The 18,594-nt window shown below is 40.8% G+C and overlaps 1 protein-coding gene across 1 annotated transcript; it reads right to left on the reverse strand.

Annotated features, from left to right (window-relative positions):
- Window positions 1–4,117: 4,117 nt before the first annotated feature.
- On the reverse strand, window positions 4,118–12,599 carry LOC134463617 (mitochondrial pyruvate carrier 2-like). Its single transcript, XM_063216796.1, has 5 exons — window positions 11,816–12,599; window positions 7,212–7,252; window positions 6,623–6,707; window positions 5,501–5,612; window positions 4,118–4,253 (listed from the first exon to the last, which is right to left on the reverse strand). Exons 1-5 carry the CDS (start codon window positions 11,958–11,960, stop codon window positions 4,226–4,228), a joined length of 411 nt encoding a protein of 136 aa, XP_063072866.1. The 5' UTR covers window positions 11,961–12,599; the 3' UTR covers window positions 4,118–4,225.
- Between the last annotated feature and the right edge of the window lie 5,995 nt (window positions 12,600–18,594).

Consider the following 18,594-nt stretch of genomic DNA (forward strand, 5'->3'; position numbering starts at 1 on the left):
TCTTCAACTGCAGTTACCAAATGCGACATTACAATCCACCATGTATTATTTTTACTTAGGTTTTGCATATAATGTTTAATATTGTACGCTATAGCCTACCACTAATATGAAAGCACGGTTAGTGGGTGAGTGGTTAGAATGTCGGAATTCTATACACGTTTGCCGTTTCCTTATCGGAGGCTTGAGTTCAATCCCCGGTGAATATAGCCCTAGGCTATATAATAACCACCCATCACATTTTTTTCCCAGAACGGCAAGCGAAGTCATTCTCACGCTCATGGGCAACGCAACACTTTCAACAGGTCATGGCCAGGCAGATTGCAGTTAAATGCTGCTTGAAATGATAACTGAAATTACGCTTGAGAATTAATAAAACATATCAGAATGTTTATTTAATTTTCCAGTCTGCACGCGTCTTTACGCGCAAGGTAAGCGGGTGGAACTGCCATTATTGTCGTTGTACATAAGGGAAGGGACCTATGGAAGGGGCCGTTAATGTCTGTAAACATGGCACATTCAAAGTCCTTCAACGTCGGAAAAGACCTGTTAACACAATCATATCCCCAAAATCCACCCCATTAAATGCAGTAACCAAATGTCGGTCTACACATCACCATCAATGAAGAGCAATGGGCGGTGAATGGTAAGCGCGAAGGCATTTTCAGTGTGACAAGATTTCGATTCCCTCAGTAAGATAGGCCTACATTAAGCGCAGGTGCCTATTCCTCTGCGCAACTGTTTATCCAACCTCTCTGTGTGTGCGTAAAGTAGCCGATCCACGCGTGCTGTTGGGCGCGCTTGTGGAGCTCTGGCATCCGAGAGTCTTTGCCTCGCAGCCACGCACGCAGTCACATTAAGGCCAAGTCAAATTGCTTTTCACCTGTATTTTACAAAAACACAAAACGATGGCCCAATTCACACAGATAGAGAAAGAATGACACGATGCGCTGTGTTGTTTTCTGATCCCCCTGACTGCACTGCACTTCGTGCGCCATGGGCCATGGCGCTATTTGGAGTGTGCTCACTGCTGAAACAACATTTGCTTTAACAGTAGCCTATTGGCCGGCTGCTTGTGACAGACTTGTATTACAATAGTAGAATTGAAATGAAAAGAAGAATATGAATACTATGACATAAGACCTAGTAACGCGAAGAAGTGTCCTATTTTTGTCATCACGCTCGCCTTTCCGAGTGCCTTTCCATTACGCACTATTTCAACATACTAGGGCAGTTGCATAATGTCCATTTTTGAACTTGTTGTAGCTTACGATGTAGTTTGGAGTTCTTGTGGACTAAGGCATAGCCTACAATGCAAGGAATAGGCCTACAAGAAGGATCACCGCACACTGGTGCCTTTTAAAAATAATAGTGAACAGCGCATTTCGCAATGGCAACTTATAGGCTACATGTATTTCCATGTAACCTATGCTTGTTGGAGTTTAATCAAAATGTGCTATTGGCTTTGTTATGTGTGGAGATAAGTGAGCAATTAAATAATCTGCATTCATGCGAGATGCTGCTTTTGGTGTGGCTTCAAATCCAGATGGTAATCAAACGGTTATTTTTTTGGCGCAGCTTTGATTGATCGGAGCTCGTGAAGCACGATAGTGAAACATATAATTTCCTACTATATTTGGACAATATTTTTGTCCCCTATTTGAATATTGTGTTGGTGGGGTTTTTTTCAGCCCTGTTCGTAACATGACTAGACATTTGGTGTAGTATGGGTCGGAGGCTTGTGCACTTGGTGGCAGTAATCGATCGATGTTGCTTGAACTCTGCCTGAACCCGCACCAAACCACGAGCAAGAGTGACGTGCTTCCCAAAACAAAGGTGAACTAGCTAACCATGCTATTCGTTCCAATTCCGACAGTAGTACTAACGAACAGCCCCTACTTCGTTTTGCAGGAACACCTGAGTTGTTCGCACCAACATCGGACGAACGACTAACTACATTACTTGTAAACATTGGGACTTTGTAAGTCCGAACGAAGTGTTCCAGAAACAGTTTTGTCGCACGTGAGTCGTTAGTTGCTAAGTTAGTTAGCAACGAAGGTTTCGAGAATGTTAGCCCAGATCCAGACCCCGACTCCCTGTGTCTGAGGCTGAATAACAGTCTAAAAACTTGATGCCCCCACCACTATGTGTAACTGTGGAAACTGCTTAGTCTCATTAGACCAAAGAAGCATTGGACACCTGCCTAGATGATTGTTATTGACCTGGCCTCACCTGGAGCTTTTATTTCAAGAAGGACAGCTGTTAGGGCTTGTCATCACATTGGGCTTTGGGGCCATCATCACAGAAGAACCCTTTTACTAAAGGCGGTGCATATCAGAGTATTATTGAGCTTTGCCTATGAACATTTGAAAGTCAAAAATGAGTTTTGAAAGTCTCTGCTTTCATCTGATGAGATTCAATTGCACCTGCTTTGATGCATGAATTCTTCTTCTGTCAGGTGAAGAAAGGGATAGTCCTTAAAACTTTATAACATGGTTTCCACAATTAAACATGGTGGTGGAAGCATCATTCTGTGGCAGCCTCAGCCACAGGAAACCTTGTTTGGGTGTACGGCACCATAAAAACAGAAGATTATGATAGAATGTGGAAGGTGACCATGCAAAAATATGCTCATAGAGGAAGCGAAGATCTTCACTGGATCTTTCAATAAGATAATAACCCAAAACTTTCATCCAAAATTGTTCAAATGTTCTTCAAGGTTACTAAAACCATGATCATGTTGTGGTTCAGATCTCAATTAGATAGTCTTTGAGATGTGCTGAAAATTGATATCCATCCTCAACATCCATGCAATTTGGACCAGGTTAACTATTTGCAATGAAAAAATGGTGCAAAATCCCTGGTAGGGCATGTGCCAACATAGTAAACAACTAATCAAAGTGCCTGATGTCAGTTTTGGTTCATAAATGGCACTCTATTGACTATTAATGATAAGGGGGCTAATAATTTTGTCCTTTCCATTTTTAGCCTTTTTTGTTTAAACTCATTGTGAAACTGGAAAAATCCAAATTCAACCCATTGGACATTATCTCCACCAGTGTATTTGTTTCCAGAATAACAGAAATGGTTCATAATGGTCCTTCTCACTGAGAAATCAAGAGAGATGTCTAATTTCAGGAGGGGGGCTAATAATATCGTCCTCAACTGTACATGCACAAATGCATTGAGTTGCCACCATGTGATTGGCTGATCAGAAATTTGCAACAAACAGTTGTAACAGGTGTTCCTAACTAATATAGTGGCCAGTGAGTGTATAGCATCTATACATATTGTTATATTCAGCACCCAGTTAAAAACATTGAAGGTCATGGTGTGTGTGTGCATCTCCCACTTTTTGAAATAATTTTCATCATTTAACGTATTTCATCATTAATCCAATCTCACTCATACGACACCATCAATGATCAGCCGTTGTGACAACCTGCATACAGGAGGTCAGTTGGTGACATGATTCACGTAGATTCAAATGATTCTGCGGCTTTCTTTTCGCCAGAGACTAACCAGTACCTAACAAGCAAAGATCACATAAATTAATTAAAAGTGAATTACATTTACCTTTGCTGCACTTTGCCGCACACAAAATGGGGTGTGGTGTGGGGTTACAGACATATTGAGGATCATCCCTTTACTGCACTTTCTGTGTTCGCCACTCACTTCCTGGAACTATTTTGGAGCTTGGTAAATGGCGATCAGAGTGTCAAAGGCTGCATGAGCCACCATCTTTGCATAAAAATGGATCACTGAGGTTAATGGGATTAGCCCTAACTCTCCATGGCTCTGTGGAGCTGATGTCACACCCCCTACTGTCAGGAATTCAATTGAACATGTGACAGGCTGCCAGTTAGGGGTGTAAATAATACTCATTTTTAATCGATGTACCAATTCTGATTCAATTAATCGATTAATCCACAAGAGAATTGATTTTTGTTATTACTGCACATTGTTGCATTTTTTTCATGCAGTAATAATAATACTGACTGTAATAACGATTTTCTTCAAATAAAATGCATGCTGATATTTCAACTTGTGTTAATGTTATTCAACATTTCACTTTTTGTAATACCCATATAGACATTCAAGTCAAAGATTTGAGAACCGATTGAGAAACAGTCTTTTAATAAGGAAAGTATGGCTATTATTACCACACATCTGTCTTTCTCTCCACTTTTGTTGGGGGTGTGTTAAGGTCTAATCTGATCCAAAACTTCTAGAGGTTTTTTTGTTCCTGGTTGTACCTGAAAAGAGACAGAAAAATAAATATTTAATATTTGGTTTCTTAGACAGATCAGTCTTCTCCATAATTACAACTGAACAACCAAAACTTATGTGTTCAGCTGAATGGTTATACAGGGAGTTGGACAGTTTAATGTCCCTTTTGTCATTGGTACTGGACAAATCCATTGGAATTTTGGTCATGTTGTTTGTTAAATTGTAGAAGCGATTGTTTAACTGTGTTTTGGGGACACAGTTTGAGAGTCAAGACAGACAGAGTGCGTTCCAATATGCAACCTTGCGTCCTCCACTTGTGCTTGTGGCCTCGTACCAGGAAGTAATATGTCATGATGACATCACTGACAACAGTATTATATTTCACTATCTCACAAAATCTCAATTGTAAAGTAATTTTCTCATTTGCAAACTGGATGGTGAATGAAGAATAGTGCCCCAAAAATTGTTTTGGCTAGACTGACAGCGGGGAAACTTATTTGTTTTCTCCACGGAGGAGGGGCCAGGAGGCAGGGCGAGGCCACAAGCACAACTGGAGGACGCAAGGTCGCATATTGGAATGCACCCACGCTCAAGTTCGATCTTCTTCTCTTACTGTGGCGTTTGGTGACAGCTTGCATAAGATGTGTGCTACTGCCACCTACAGTGCTAAGGGAACTCCATTTATTCTCAACCTAAAGTCTGCAAAGGTCTCCTAACCGAAGGTCTCCTAAGCGGCGTTCACCTGACATCACATGCATCCAGAAAATGTATGGGCTTGATTCATCTTACTCTATTACAGGGGTTCCCAAACTTAACCATGACAAGGCCCCCCATATACCGGTAGATTCCCCCTTTAGATGAATTGTGCCACACAACTTTTTTTCTGTGCACCCCATTTCACAATCATCGTCTATATCCGTGTGTCAGGGCCCCATTCGGATAGATCACGAGATACATGCATATATGAACTCCCATTGAGATGTATTAAAAAAAACAATAATAGTAATAATCATTTTGTTTATTTTGGTGTACATTTATTATTATTATTTTTATTTTTTTGCTATACTTTTTCTTACAACTTGCCGCGGACCCACTAGCAGCCCTTTGTGGCCCCCCAGGGATCCCCAGTCCCCACTTTGAAAACCACTGCTCTATTAAACAATTCTTCGGATTTAATTTGCAAAGTGACGGTCAACATGCCTGTTTGAAAAACCATAGAAAAATTTAGGAATTTTTGTTTTCCTCACAACTTCAAGAAGAAGATAATACAGACCTCCAAATCCTGAATAGCTGAGATGATCCAGCAAGACCAAGGAAAAAGTTTACTGCAAAGAGGTTCCAGACCCTTGGGATGATTACCAAGGAGTACCGCGACCAGATGAAACCTACAAACACAGACATGTAGATTTTCTTTTCCCTCAAATACATTTATCAAAACTGCAACTTTCATTTAAAGGTGGACTGTGTCGGATGATGGGCAGAGCGGGTATTGCAACTATGTTCTACCGCCTTAATTAAAACTTTGTTGGTCCGTTTCTCCCTTAGTTCCAGATTCATGCGAATGCAGTTGCAATTCTATCTTTCCACTGAGAAGGCACGCCAAATTGTACTAAAATCTGGGTTGGTTAAGCCCCAAAGTGTCTTATTTCACGTGAAATTAACCATAATATTAATCAAGGATACTGCTTAACATTGTGATGTATGTCATCCATGTTTAAATGTTTGTAGGTTTTTGCTGCCTTCCATTGTAAACGTTATTTGAAATAATGTGCCTCTTGAATAAAGTTCAGTAGAGCGCAACTTTTTTGTCCGTCTCACTGCTCTATGTCAACATTTGCTGACGAAAAAGGATGGAATCTCACTGCTTGTATGTAATTTCCCTGTGAAGTCTACACAATGACACCTGCAATTGTTCCCGAGTTGAGAGCAACTACAGAATGTGAATCCAATCAAACACCAAGGAAATCGTTTTGTGATCTGGGGCCTCATGTACAAAACTTGCTTACGCACAAAAAAGCTCTGTAAGTACCTTTTCACCCAAATTGTCAGCCACTAATACTGACTTAGTTCACATGAAAAAGTGCATGCATACTAAATTCTATGTGAAATCGGACATGGCACATGAAAACCTGTTTATGCATGGACTGATACGTTTGGAATTTTAGGTGCAAATGTATCTTTTCAGATTTCCACTAACGCAAAGATTCAGTAGGAAATCTACAGAAGTCTTTGTACATAAATGAGCCCCCTGAGCTTTTCCATTGCTTTAAGTTGTCAGCAAGTGCCTGGATCAGAATGGAGCTCCATTTGAGAGCAGACTGACAAAGCAAGCAGATTTGACAAACACTGATTATGACAAATTCTCTCCAGTTGTTACCCCTAAAACCCTCCTCACCTGTGGCTGTAAGAACAGCAGACTGGGATGTGCTGAGTTTCTCTGCAGGGCGTGTTAGGTCAGCAAGACCAGCAACCACCAAACCCTACAAGAGATGTAGCACAAGAAAAAAAAAATCCTTGTCAGTCAGTAGACTGTGTTGCTAGGAATTGGATTCTGTCTGAAAGTCAACCTAAAATCTGGAAAGAAGTTGCTGGCCGAACGCAATATTTATTTTTAAAAAGTGTGTGCATGTACTTAACTTCTTCTTTCTTCTTCTTTCTTTTGTGCATGTACTTAACACTCATAGTTACATTCTTTCCCATCATATATGGCAGTTCAAATGTGCCTGTACTATATTATTGTGTTTCATATGAGTGTGAGCTGTTTTATTGTCCTGGGCCTACTCATATTCCTCTGACACACCAAATTTAATGTACCGGTAGTATTGTTACACTATACATAAATGGTGTATGTGGGGGCCAACTGTAATACATATTTGAAGATCTCGCGGGCCAAATAAAATGACTCCGCGGGCCAGATTTGGCCGCCAGGCCTAATAAGAATAATAAGTAAAATATAACATATATATAAAATTAATTCCACTTACCCATTTAAACCATGGGGCCCAAAAGAAGACCGTCTTTGGACCTATGGAGCACATAGACAACTCAGCAATCACAACATGATTTATTAGCATTAGTATTAGTTATTTAGTATTAGTATATTTACTCACATGATGACACTTCAATCTGGAGCCAAGCATTAGTTTTATTCTTGAATTTGTAATGAAGACTTCTTTGCTAATCGCGTGAAGTCCAACATATAAAAGCTATTGAGAAAGGTTGAGTTTCACTCACATTTTTAAGCACACACTACAATTTCACACAGCGCTGCACAGTATTAGACAACTTAAAAAGTTTGTCCTTCAACTTAACATTACATTGGAGGTGAGGATAAACAAATATGCTCAGGGCAAAATGGCACAGAGCAAAGAGAATTCCACACCTGAGGTTGCTGAATGTTTGCACAATAAACACTTTCATGTTGTGGCTCTTGCAATTCAAGGTCACTTTGTACAATTAAGTCCAACGTGCGTAAGAATCTCAGTTTTAGCCACAGAAGATGGTAATAAATGTTGCGGGTTACAGTTTACCTAAGTTACCATACCTGTTTTTGGCCAACCGCATCACTCATTCACAAGGACCACATATCTTTTACCACATAGGTGTCTATTTGTTTTAAACGTGCTGTGCTGTCATTTTGATTTTGGAAAACATTCACATGAGTCTTGTAGGAAAACCAAGTGTTGTTGCTGTGATATCTCTCACTCTCAGAATATATTTTGCATAGGCCTAGACTCACTAAAATGCCTCAATATCGTGCCATTTGCACTGACAGTACAGACATTAATGAACAAAAAACAGCAAGGTAAACTGTATTAGCATTTAAAATAAAAACTGGATTAGCACTTAATTCGCAAATATTGCATATCACACATAGCCTATATTTACTATATATACTTTGTATACTGACAATAAAGGCTTTCTATTCTATCTTCTATTTCTATTCTATATGTCTACATACTGGGGTTCCCCAATTTAACCATGGAAAGCCCCCCCAAATATTTGTATATTCCTGCCAACGTCCCCCTTACATGCCATACTGTTTTTCTCTGCATCACCTCTCACAACCATAGTCTAGGCTTGTTAGTCAGTGCCATGGGATATATAAAATAATAACGTAACGATAATAGTTGTAGTCTTCAGAGATGCAATAGGTTATTATAATGCTGTAACTCACTTTGAAAACCACTGGCCTGATATCACACATAGCCTATAGCTTACATCTACAGGGCCATGTATCACACATAGCCTGAATGCGCACAGGAATCTCTTTGGAATTTGATGATGCAGGGGTGGATTAGTGGTGGGCCTGGAATCTATCCATACTAATTTATAATAGTTTGAACATGAAACCATACTTGTCAGAGGAAATAGTTGGATTTGAACCTTTATTTAGTCACCTCTCTCAGGAATACAATTCAGGGCAACCCTCAATGGGGAGCCCGTCTATAAGTTCCCACAGCCAATTGGTCCCACATCACTAAGATTTTTAACATTCTTTTTTAGGCCCACAGTCCCACAGCCCAATGGTCCCATAGCATGTTCCTGCTGCTCCATGTTCCCACATTTCTAAGAATTTATTCAAATTTAAGCCCTATGTGCTAAGGCTGGGAGAAAGACACACGCTCTCAGTTTACTTGGAAATGGGGGAACATGGAGTTGGGGAAGATAGGGCCTATATTTGAATAATTCCTTAAAAATGTGGGAACATGGAGCAGCAGGAATAAGCTGTAGGGCCATTGGGCTGTGGGAACATAGAGCTGACCCCTTGCAATAGCAGTCAAAGTCCTTCCTGAAAATTACCTCAAACGTGGCAAACTGACAGACAGGGTTGTGTAACAATAATAAAGTTACAAACAAACAGGTACAGTCAGTGGCAGAACAATTGCATATCGGGCCCCAGGGCAAAACACTGATAAGGCCCCTCATACAGCTGGCCAAGGCCACCAATACGGGAGGGTCTTGGCCCAGGGGCAAATGAAAGTGTGAAAGAAAGTGAAAGCCCATTGGGAAACTCCAACTCCCATTGTCATTGTGACACAGCACTCCACAGCACACAAGTGAACACTGCACACTGCACACAACGAAATTGCATTTATGCCTCACCCGTGCAAGGGGGCAGCCCTCAGTGGCGCCCCATGGGGAGCAGTGCGGTGGGACGGTACCATGCTCAGGGTACCTCAGTCATGGAGGAGGATGGAGGAGAGCACTGGTTGATTACTCCCCCCACCAACCTGGCGGGTCGGGAGTCGAACCGGCAACCTCTGGGATGCAAGTCTGACGCCCTAACCGCTCACCCATGACTGCCCAAATGAAAGTGTTTGAGAATCCCTGCCTCAGAATATAGGCCTACTAGGCTACAGGCCCATTCATTTTTTTCCACATAAAGCTGTACTCAGAATACTCTTGACTGATTGGTGAATTTTACAGCCATGCATTTAGGGAGGACCTGTGAATACAACGTGCAGTTTTTATTCAATCAGTTAAGTGACGAAACTCATATAGCTTAATAAGTGAAAAAAAAACCATATATTACAAACATATCTTATGTGCTTCAAGTGTTTTCAACCATTTATTTTATTGGAAATTATTTCTGTCTTAAGAATTTTAATAGGCTACTGTAGGCCTATCTGACGTTGCTATTTAGCTTGACTTTAATGCACATTTGTTATGCGATATAGAGTGGTGAGGTTGATTGGGTAGCATTAATAAGTGGAAAAAAAACATATATTACAAACATATTTTATGTGCTTCAAGTGTTTTCAACAATTTATTTTATTGGAAATTATTCTGTCTTAAGAATTTTAACAGGCTACTGTAGGCCTATCTGACGTTACTATTTAGCTTGACTTTAATGCACATTTGTTATGCCTCTTTCTCTGTAGGCTAGTTATGGGTGGTTGACGTTTAAGGGCGTAACGCCAAAAAAAAAAAAAAAGTTTTTCCAATTTCTGAAAAAATTTATGGAAAAAAATGGAAAAAAAATAGAAAAAAAATAAAGCACTTAGTGGTCCGTGGAATTTCGCCTAATTTTTGCCATTTTTGGGAAAATGTGTCCTGCATCAACACATTGCATAGGCATGTCACACCGCAGGAAAATGAAGTCGCACCACAGGAAATTCATTGTATTATGGCCATTTTAATCCTTTTGTATACATGACTGACATTGGAGCTCATGCTAACTTGATAATGATATTTTGTTTAATCTTAATATGTTTTCATTTATAAAAAAAACATTTTTTACTTCTATAAGAGCAGTCACACCACAGGTCACCATAAAATGAACCTAAGCATTGCGTGACAGAAACATTGCAATATGAAGACATATTAAGAGGTTAATAGTCACCTTAAGCTTCCACAGCACTCTCCAATAACTGAGCCAGTCTTTAAGACCCTTGTAGCCTAGTTGGCCTTGCAGCTGCCCGTTCACAAACATTGACATAGCCTACATGTCACCCCACAGGGCGCAATTTGTGTTACGAAATTGAACTTGTAGTTAATATTACTGTCTTGAGTTTTTTTTTCACATTCCAGGCCTGTAGCCAGGGGGGGTTCGAGGGGTTCGTTCGAACCCCCCCCCCCCTCCCCCACCCCCCCCCATCCCCACTCGAACCCCCCAACTATGTTGCATCACACTTTGACTGGAAGGCCCTTTCATTGACAATACTGTCAGATAGCAGTAACTGAGCCAACACTGGACCGACACTATGTGGGGAGATAGCTCATTTGAAGCAATTCATAAGAGTGGGGAGCAACAGACAAACAATTAAGGACAGCAACAACAGACCTGCGACAAACTTAGCCTATAATGAATAAAGTATGTCTAAATTCAAATATTTTTAGTGTGCTCGTGTATTTGAGGAAACATTGGAGCCGGGAGCCAAATAAAGTCCACTTTCGGGGGGAAAAGATCCCCTCCCACCACAATGCTGACTACGGGCCTGCATTCACATATCTTAATATATAAAGTTAATAATGCAATCATACCAAATGCTTCATTATTCAAAATGTTGTTGGTAAGGCCTATATATTATATTCCAGGTTTCATTAATGTTACAGTCACACCGCATGATATTTGACATAGGCCTATAAACCTTTACATAGCCTAAATCTTAACAAAATTGTTTCTTCTCATCTGAGACTAATATGAAACATAATGTACCACATCTTCTTTATTGATATTTGTTTTTAAGAGGAAAAATAACAGTTTTGTAGGTTTTTAACCAATGTTACGAAAAAAACAAGGCGTCACGTCTCCCACCCTAATACAGTTTAGTGTCATCAAAAAAATGACCATCTGATCAAATTGGGTTTTGGCTGACATGTTTAAATCTAAGCAAAATGTGTTGCAATCCTCGATCCCCTTTAAGTCCGAAAAGAAAAGGCGAAAGACGCACCAATTTAGATAGCCTACTGTGTAGGCCTAAGTCAAGTTGTCTTGGTCTGTTGACAGTCTTATAAATGGTCCGTAAAGTTTGATTTTCCCAAACCTGCAGGAGGCCATTTAGTGCAGCGTAGGTCTACGCTACTAATCCAACAACAAAACCAGTTCTACTTCTTTGAAAATGAAAGTTTTGCCATGGGCTACCTGCTGGGTGATTGTAGAATGGTCTTAATCTCGCAGGCAGCAACTGCTCCACATGATCCAACGTTTTATGATAAATAGATCTCAGTCCAGTCGAAAAGGGTCTCACGTTGCCCAACGGGAAGACTTTGCGTGCGTACCGAATCATGGCTGCAAATATGCGTCTGCAATTTAACACTGATAACTACGCGACCGTGCGTGCACAGTAATAAACTCTGACTCAAGTGGAAAAAGGGCTCTGTCTGCAGCATGCTACGCCTATTGGACACTAAAAACGACGCCCTACCGGCTTTCTCGGCTTAACATCAGCAGCATTTTAACAGTTGTGTCCTGACAACAAACACTGGCGCTTCGAACCACCAACTTCTCGAATTGTGACTATCGCTTCTTATGACTGGCCCAAAAAAATCGGTGCCTTTGGGTAACTCTTTCCATTTTATTGTTGGCTATTTGACCGTTGACCGTGTAGCCCATTTCCCTCCGTGCATCAGGACAGAACGCACTTTGCTCTTTTCCCACCCAGCGTTTCTCTATGCAAGACTGTCGTCCACCTCATGTTGCTGTTTCACGTGCTCTGATTAATAATATACTGGCCTAACTAGCAGGAAAAGGGTTGACGCGCAGCCTGAGTCGCGATGTGAACTGCTTCTTTATAGCCTGCGGCCACCAATTGCCCCTGAAGAGTTTTGAGAGACAAGAAATAATGATAGACGCCTCCGCTTAAAATAGGTTGAATGAGTTCTTCGCATGATCCTATAAAAGTTCGAAAGTTATATCTAATCCAACCCTCAGCAGGTTCTTTAGGGGGACAGCCCACAGATATGTGGGACAGCCAGTCGCTGCGCCACTCGGCCACGCTGGCCCGCCCACACGGTGACGCGTCACAAGCGCTCAAAGAGCGTCCACATCATAGATGTGTAGCCTATACTGTGGAACATTTATTTTGGAGCTGTAACTACTCAAAAGTTTTCTGGTTATTTTTTGCTGACTTTATTAGCCTAATGAATGTATTGGACTTTACACTGACCATGGAGGTCATGTATTTTGGTGCTCCAGAGGACACAAACACTACCACAAAACGGGACTATTTCTTTTTTTGGCTAAATTTTTTACTCACAAATGTAAAGTCCAAAAAAGAAAACCTTTTTTTTTTATTTTTAAAAAGGACTTAAAACAGTATTTAGGCCTATCCTCAATTGATCATTCAATGTGCCCTAAAGCAATTAATACACGTTTAAAATGTGCGATTTATAACATCCGTAATCATCTCTAGTTTGTTCTTGTGTATGTTATATTTGTGTGTCTTTATACTTCCACATTTAATGATAATCCTACTACATTTAGGATGTGGATGTATAGCTGTTATCTGTAAACTCGATTCTATTTTTTGTATCAGATCCTTTTTTCAATTAAAAAAAAAAAAATCACAGATGTGTATAGAAGGTCCACATTGTCGGTGCCCAACGGGTTCCGCCTGCCCGATCCGTTCACTTTGCACACTGCACATGCGCAGTATGATGTATACGGAAGAGAAATTGCCTGATCTGTTCTGTTAATTTTTTATTTTGTCGTTTTAAGTGTTTATTTTGCAGGAGGAAGTTTGCGTTTTAAACTGTCTGTATTATAGGCCTAATACAGAACCGTCACAGAAAAGCTAAATACGTAAGGTCAGCAACTGGTCAGATAACCAACTAACTAGGCCTATTCAGAACACATCACGTTATTTACAGCGATGAACGGCATTTGATGTGAAAAAACTATATAAAGTAAAGGTATAACATAAATATATAACATCTCTCTTTGTGTTAATGTTCTGGCGGCTGCAAAATAAACATTTAAAACGTGAAAGTGATAAAGGAACGGATCGGGCAGGCGGTACGCGTTGGGCACCTACACACATCTTTATCTAACCTCACTTAAAAAAGTGTGAACTCCTACCCATCAAGGACTGTGATGTTAGTTCTATTTCAAATATTCCTGCACTCTGTAGTCTATTTAGGCGTCACTATCAACAAACAAGAGACTTAGAGATGCTCAATTCATTTCTCTCCCATTATTGATAAAGCAAAAAAAGGTTAAATCAATGGCTTCTACGTGATCTATCTCTGAGTGGTAGAATTTTACTTTCCAAGGCAGATAGTCTAGAGGGAATTCGTGAAAATCGTGCACTTTGTGTACTGTGTACATTACAGTAAAATATTGTAAATCATTGTGGCAGAAATGTGTGATGGGATTTTACAGTTCATTACTGTAAACAGTGTAATATGCAGAGGTGTGACCAAGTCACTAATGTGCAAGTCACAAGTAAGTCTCGAGTCTTTCCACTCAAGTCCGAGTCAAGTCACAAGTCAAGACACATCTGACCAAGTCAAGTCCAAGTCCAAGTCGTACCCCAGCCAAGTCAAGTCCAAGTCCAAGTCTCATTTTTTTTCAAGTCCTTAACAAGTCACAAAGGGATTTTCTATTTGCAATCACAATTTCGATCATAAATTCATTAGTATAATAATGAGACCTGAGTAAAAAGATGACAATTACTAAAACAGTTGCTGAGAAATCAGTCTAAACCAAATTACTGCTTGTGCTGTGTATGTAAAATGTCATTTCATTTCATTTTTTTCACATAAAAATACATTAAATGTGAATTTGTACTTAAACAAAGGAGCAACCATATGCCAAATATTTACTGTCTAGTGGGCAAATAGTCCTGTTTGCATGCATGCGTGCGTATGTGTGTGTGTGTGTGTGTGTGTGTGTGTGTGTGCGCGTGCGCGTGCGTGTGCGTGTGTGTGTGTGTGTGTGTGTGTGTCCGTTCCATCAACTGCAGAAGACCGTTCATATCTAGTCAAGGTTGTATACAGACTCTAGCATCATAACGCTAAGGGCAGAGCTCTGGTTAACTTTTTCACTAGGAGCACAGTGCCACAGCTTTGGCTGGGCCCAGGACCAAAAACTCTGAATGCACCCCCTAAATCCACCCCCCCGAAACTGTTTTAAGACCGTTTAATTTCAATGAGGAAAAAAAATAGATTAAGCCAGGGATGCTGAGGTGGTCACGGGGAAAGTTTTTTTCAAGACATTAGGGAGGCATTTTACACTTCCGACCTGAAAACACGGATTCCCACTTTCATACAGCCGAGGCTACTATGTATGAATTTACCCACAAAGGCCAAGGGTTAAAGTAGTTCATGTCTTACAGGTGCTACCCAACCCCCCCTCTCTTTACTGTAGTGTACCACTTGACTAATGTAAACATTTTGGTTTGGCTTTAAAAGATGCCATTTTCCTTAAGGTATTCTCATTCTTATCAAGATATGACATACAGCAGGGGTAATCAATGAAAAGACTTTTAAAATTATTATTATTCCTCCCTGTGTGTGTGTCTGTGTGTCTGTGTGTCTGTGTCTGTGTCTGTGTCTGTGTCTGTGTCTGTGTCTGTGTGTATGGTGGATACACATGTGAGGCAGGATGATGAGTTAACAGCACAGCTCAGCAGGAAGCCCTGTCTCAGGGTTCACTTTATCTCATTATCTTTAAACCAAAAGCTGACCACTGACAGTGAACCCACCAATGAGCGCATGGTGCGGCGCACTATATGCTATCTGCTGTAGGCTTTGTGCCAACAGTATTTAGCCTAGAAGACAATTGTCCACATGGGATAAGAAATGAGGACAAATTTAGGCCTAGTTAGTTAGTTGGATTGAATTCCTGAAAATTGTTGAAGCTGTATCGGCATTGTCGGTTTCCCCCTCACATTCTCACCGCAATGATCAATCACGAAACATGCGTCAAAGTCCGCGCTAGAACATTCGTTTGCAGGATGGTCATCCACGTCTTGTTATATTAGCCTACTAGATTCTTCTTGGGGCTTATTCGCCTGCACGCTGCCGTAGTCTGAAATAATGCAAATTAGACCTAAACGTGGCGTGAGAATGTCAGTTCACGAGCCAAACTTGTTCTGCGCTTCTACAGTATAGGAAGAAGTACGGTGTATAATGCCCTATCCAACATTTCGCTCTCATTTTTTCTCTAAGTGGATGAATCTGCCCTGTGCCGTCTGGTGTGCCGCTTGCAGTAGGCTACTATCCAGTTACTGAATGCCCGACGTTTGCAGTCAGTCACGTAAAAATGTGTCGCATTGTTGTCTGCGCCTCTCACCCTCGTCTCGCTGTCCTCCCTCTATCGCCCTCCCCTCCCCCACAAAGTCACTTGTATGCATGCATCTTCAGAAAGAATAAGTTCTCCACCGTGCACGTCACAGATTGTAGCCAAACAAAGTTCTGATTCTATGTTTCCTGATTTTTGTTTATTTGGAAAGCAGGGTTTAACATGCCAGTTCTCCAGTGCTTGCGTCGTGCTGCTCTAACCTGTCATTTCCAAGCAACGGCAATTGTGACTCCAAACTTCCAAAATTACCAACCAAAACATGTTTGAACTGTGAGAAACTTAATATAAGATTGAGTCGACACCATGAGATACAAGTTTCACGAGCGCAAGATGGGAGCAGCGCGAGATAGGTTGGGCACAGGGCGCTTTATCCACGGCAAGCCGAGCCATGCATGTCTCGCACCGCTCAGCAATAGCGTGCGTCAGCTTGCGTTTCTTTAGCCATGGACTAGACGCATTGAATGTGCCCAGTGAGTTAGTCTGTGAAATAGCGTCCTGATGCCCATTTAATACGGTTAAAAATAGGCTATTAAAAGAAAAACTTTGAGGTTAAACTTTGACTCTAACCCACTACAAGCGTGAACTTTTGCCAGCTGTCTCCTAACTGGAGTCCAATCAACTTGCCGGTCACATTTCTTTCGTCCACAAGAATGGCGGAAATTTCCCAAAAGCAAATGCATGCTTATTGCGCAATGCTCCGCTCTGACTTATTGTCCGACTTCGTAGGTTTCATATCGTTATAAGAACAATACCTAGGCTACTTTTAGCTGTGTAGGCTATGCTCAAACTCGGTTGGCAAATCTGCATCTCCGTTGTCTGACGCTCCATTAATAATTTTATGGCGAACTCTTCCACAACCAGCAAATTACCTCATCCAGCTTAGTCTCATACTGCAGGTGGGAGATTGTTTTTCAACTGATTTCAGACATCTCAAAACGCATATGCTTCGCACAAAGCAGCATTGGTGTGTAGCCTAGACGCGTGTTGCACATCACACTCCCCACCACACACTCCTACAACATTGATAGAAAATATTTGTTGATCAGAGTGTCGAGATCAGAGATAAGATCAAACTTCCATACAAGAATGTAAAACGAGTTGTGGATAGAGGGAGACAAATTAACTTCCGCGATGGTTTAAAATGTGGGCTGTGTTTGTTCTGGAGACTCGGAGATGGTGTTTCACTGTTGCCGCTGGTCGCAGCGTCCAGGCTGCATAGCACGCTTACAGCAATGCCGTGATTCAAACAAATAATGGGGGGGGGGGGCTGTTGCATTCTGCAAACAAGGGTCTGACTAAACGTGGCAAGTCACGCCAAGTCATTGCAAGTTACAACTGTCAAGTCCAAGTCGAGTCCCGAGTCAAAGGCGTGCAAGTCGAGTCGAGTCGCAAGTCCTTTCTGATCTTAAAATTTCAAGTCGCAAGTCTTCACACCGCTGACTCGAGTCTGACTCGAGTCAAAGTCACTGGACTCGAGTCCACATGTCTGGTAATATGTACTGGTTTTCAAGAAAAAAAGTGACCATAATCACACATTTGACATGAAAAAGACCCTTCAAATAGTAATACAAGATTGGCATAACTATTATTCCATTAAATGAAATAGGAAACAGTGGACTATAGAACAATTTCAAATAAAAATTAAAGCTGCAAGCAGCCTTGGCGGCCCCTGCACCTGCGGCCCGGGGATCATGGCACGTCGCCCTGCCCTAATTACACCCCTACCTGTGAAAAACGGATGAAGCGTAACAATTTTCAGACAGGTATGAGGAAGGAGAAGGTGTCATTGTCGTAAAAATGCTGTCTTGTCCACTTTCCCTCTCAGTATCCCTTTGCATCGCCATGTCAATCATATAGACACGTGCAAAGTGTTTTAATTTCCACATTTATAGCAATGCATTCACCTAAAACATGGTGGCACTGCACCTGGTCGCCACTGCAGTCACATAGAAATGTGTGTCTTCATTATGTTACCAAGTTTCAGGCATGATAGTGAAAGCGTATGCGTCTCTTTTTGTCTTGTCCACAATAACTTTAAAGTCCGTAGCTTCAACTACGTATATGGGCCATTTCAGAATTGCGGGTACATTTGGTGTCCCACGTAAAAAAAAAATATTTATAATAATCTTTTCAGAATTTACTTTCAATATTATCACTAAATAGACTGTATGTTCACTGAGCACAATGTTTGATGTACATTTTATGCACAATTTATTTGTTAAATATGCATTCAATGATTCCAAACCCCCCCAAAATCATCAAAATCGCCTGTCCCACTATAGAGATTCACATGTTCAACTTGAATAAACATAACATAATTCTGTAAAATTTGCAGATTTTTTATGATAAATCTATAAATATAAATATATTCTGTTGCAGAGAATGTTTTTTTCCTGTAACACAGCTGATCTTGATATTTTAAAAAAATGTTTTTTACCTGTCCCAGGGGTTTGTCAACTCTGTTACGTCTGGCATAAAACAACATAAAAATAATCAATAGCATTTATATAAAACCATATAACCTGCACCAAATGGTGTCACTTCCTTTTCTTCACTTCCTTGGAAGGGAATTATGGTATGTTTAACTGTCTCTCCTAATAATTTGTGCTAAATGTTGA

The sequence above is a fragment of the Engraulis encrasicolus genome, chromosome 15 (genome assembly GCF_034702125.1).
Source record: "Engraulis encrasicolus isolate BLACKSEA-1 chromosome 15, IST_EnEncr_1.0, whole genome shotgun sequence".
In the NCBI taxonomy this organism is placed as follows: domain Eukaryota; kingdom Metazoa; phylum Chordata; class Actinopteri; order Clupeiformes; family Engraulidae; genus Engraulis; species Engraulis encrasicolus.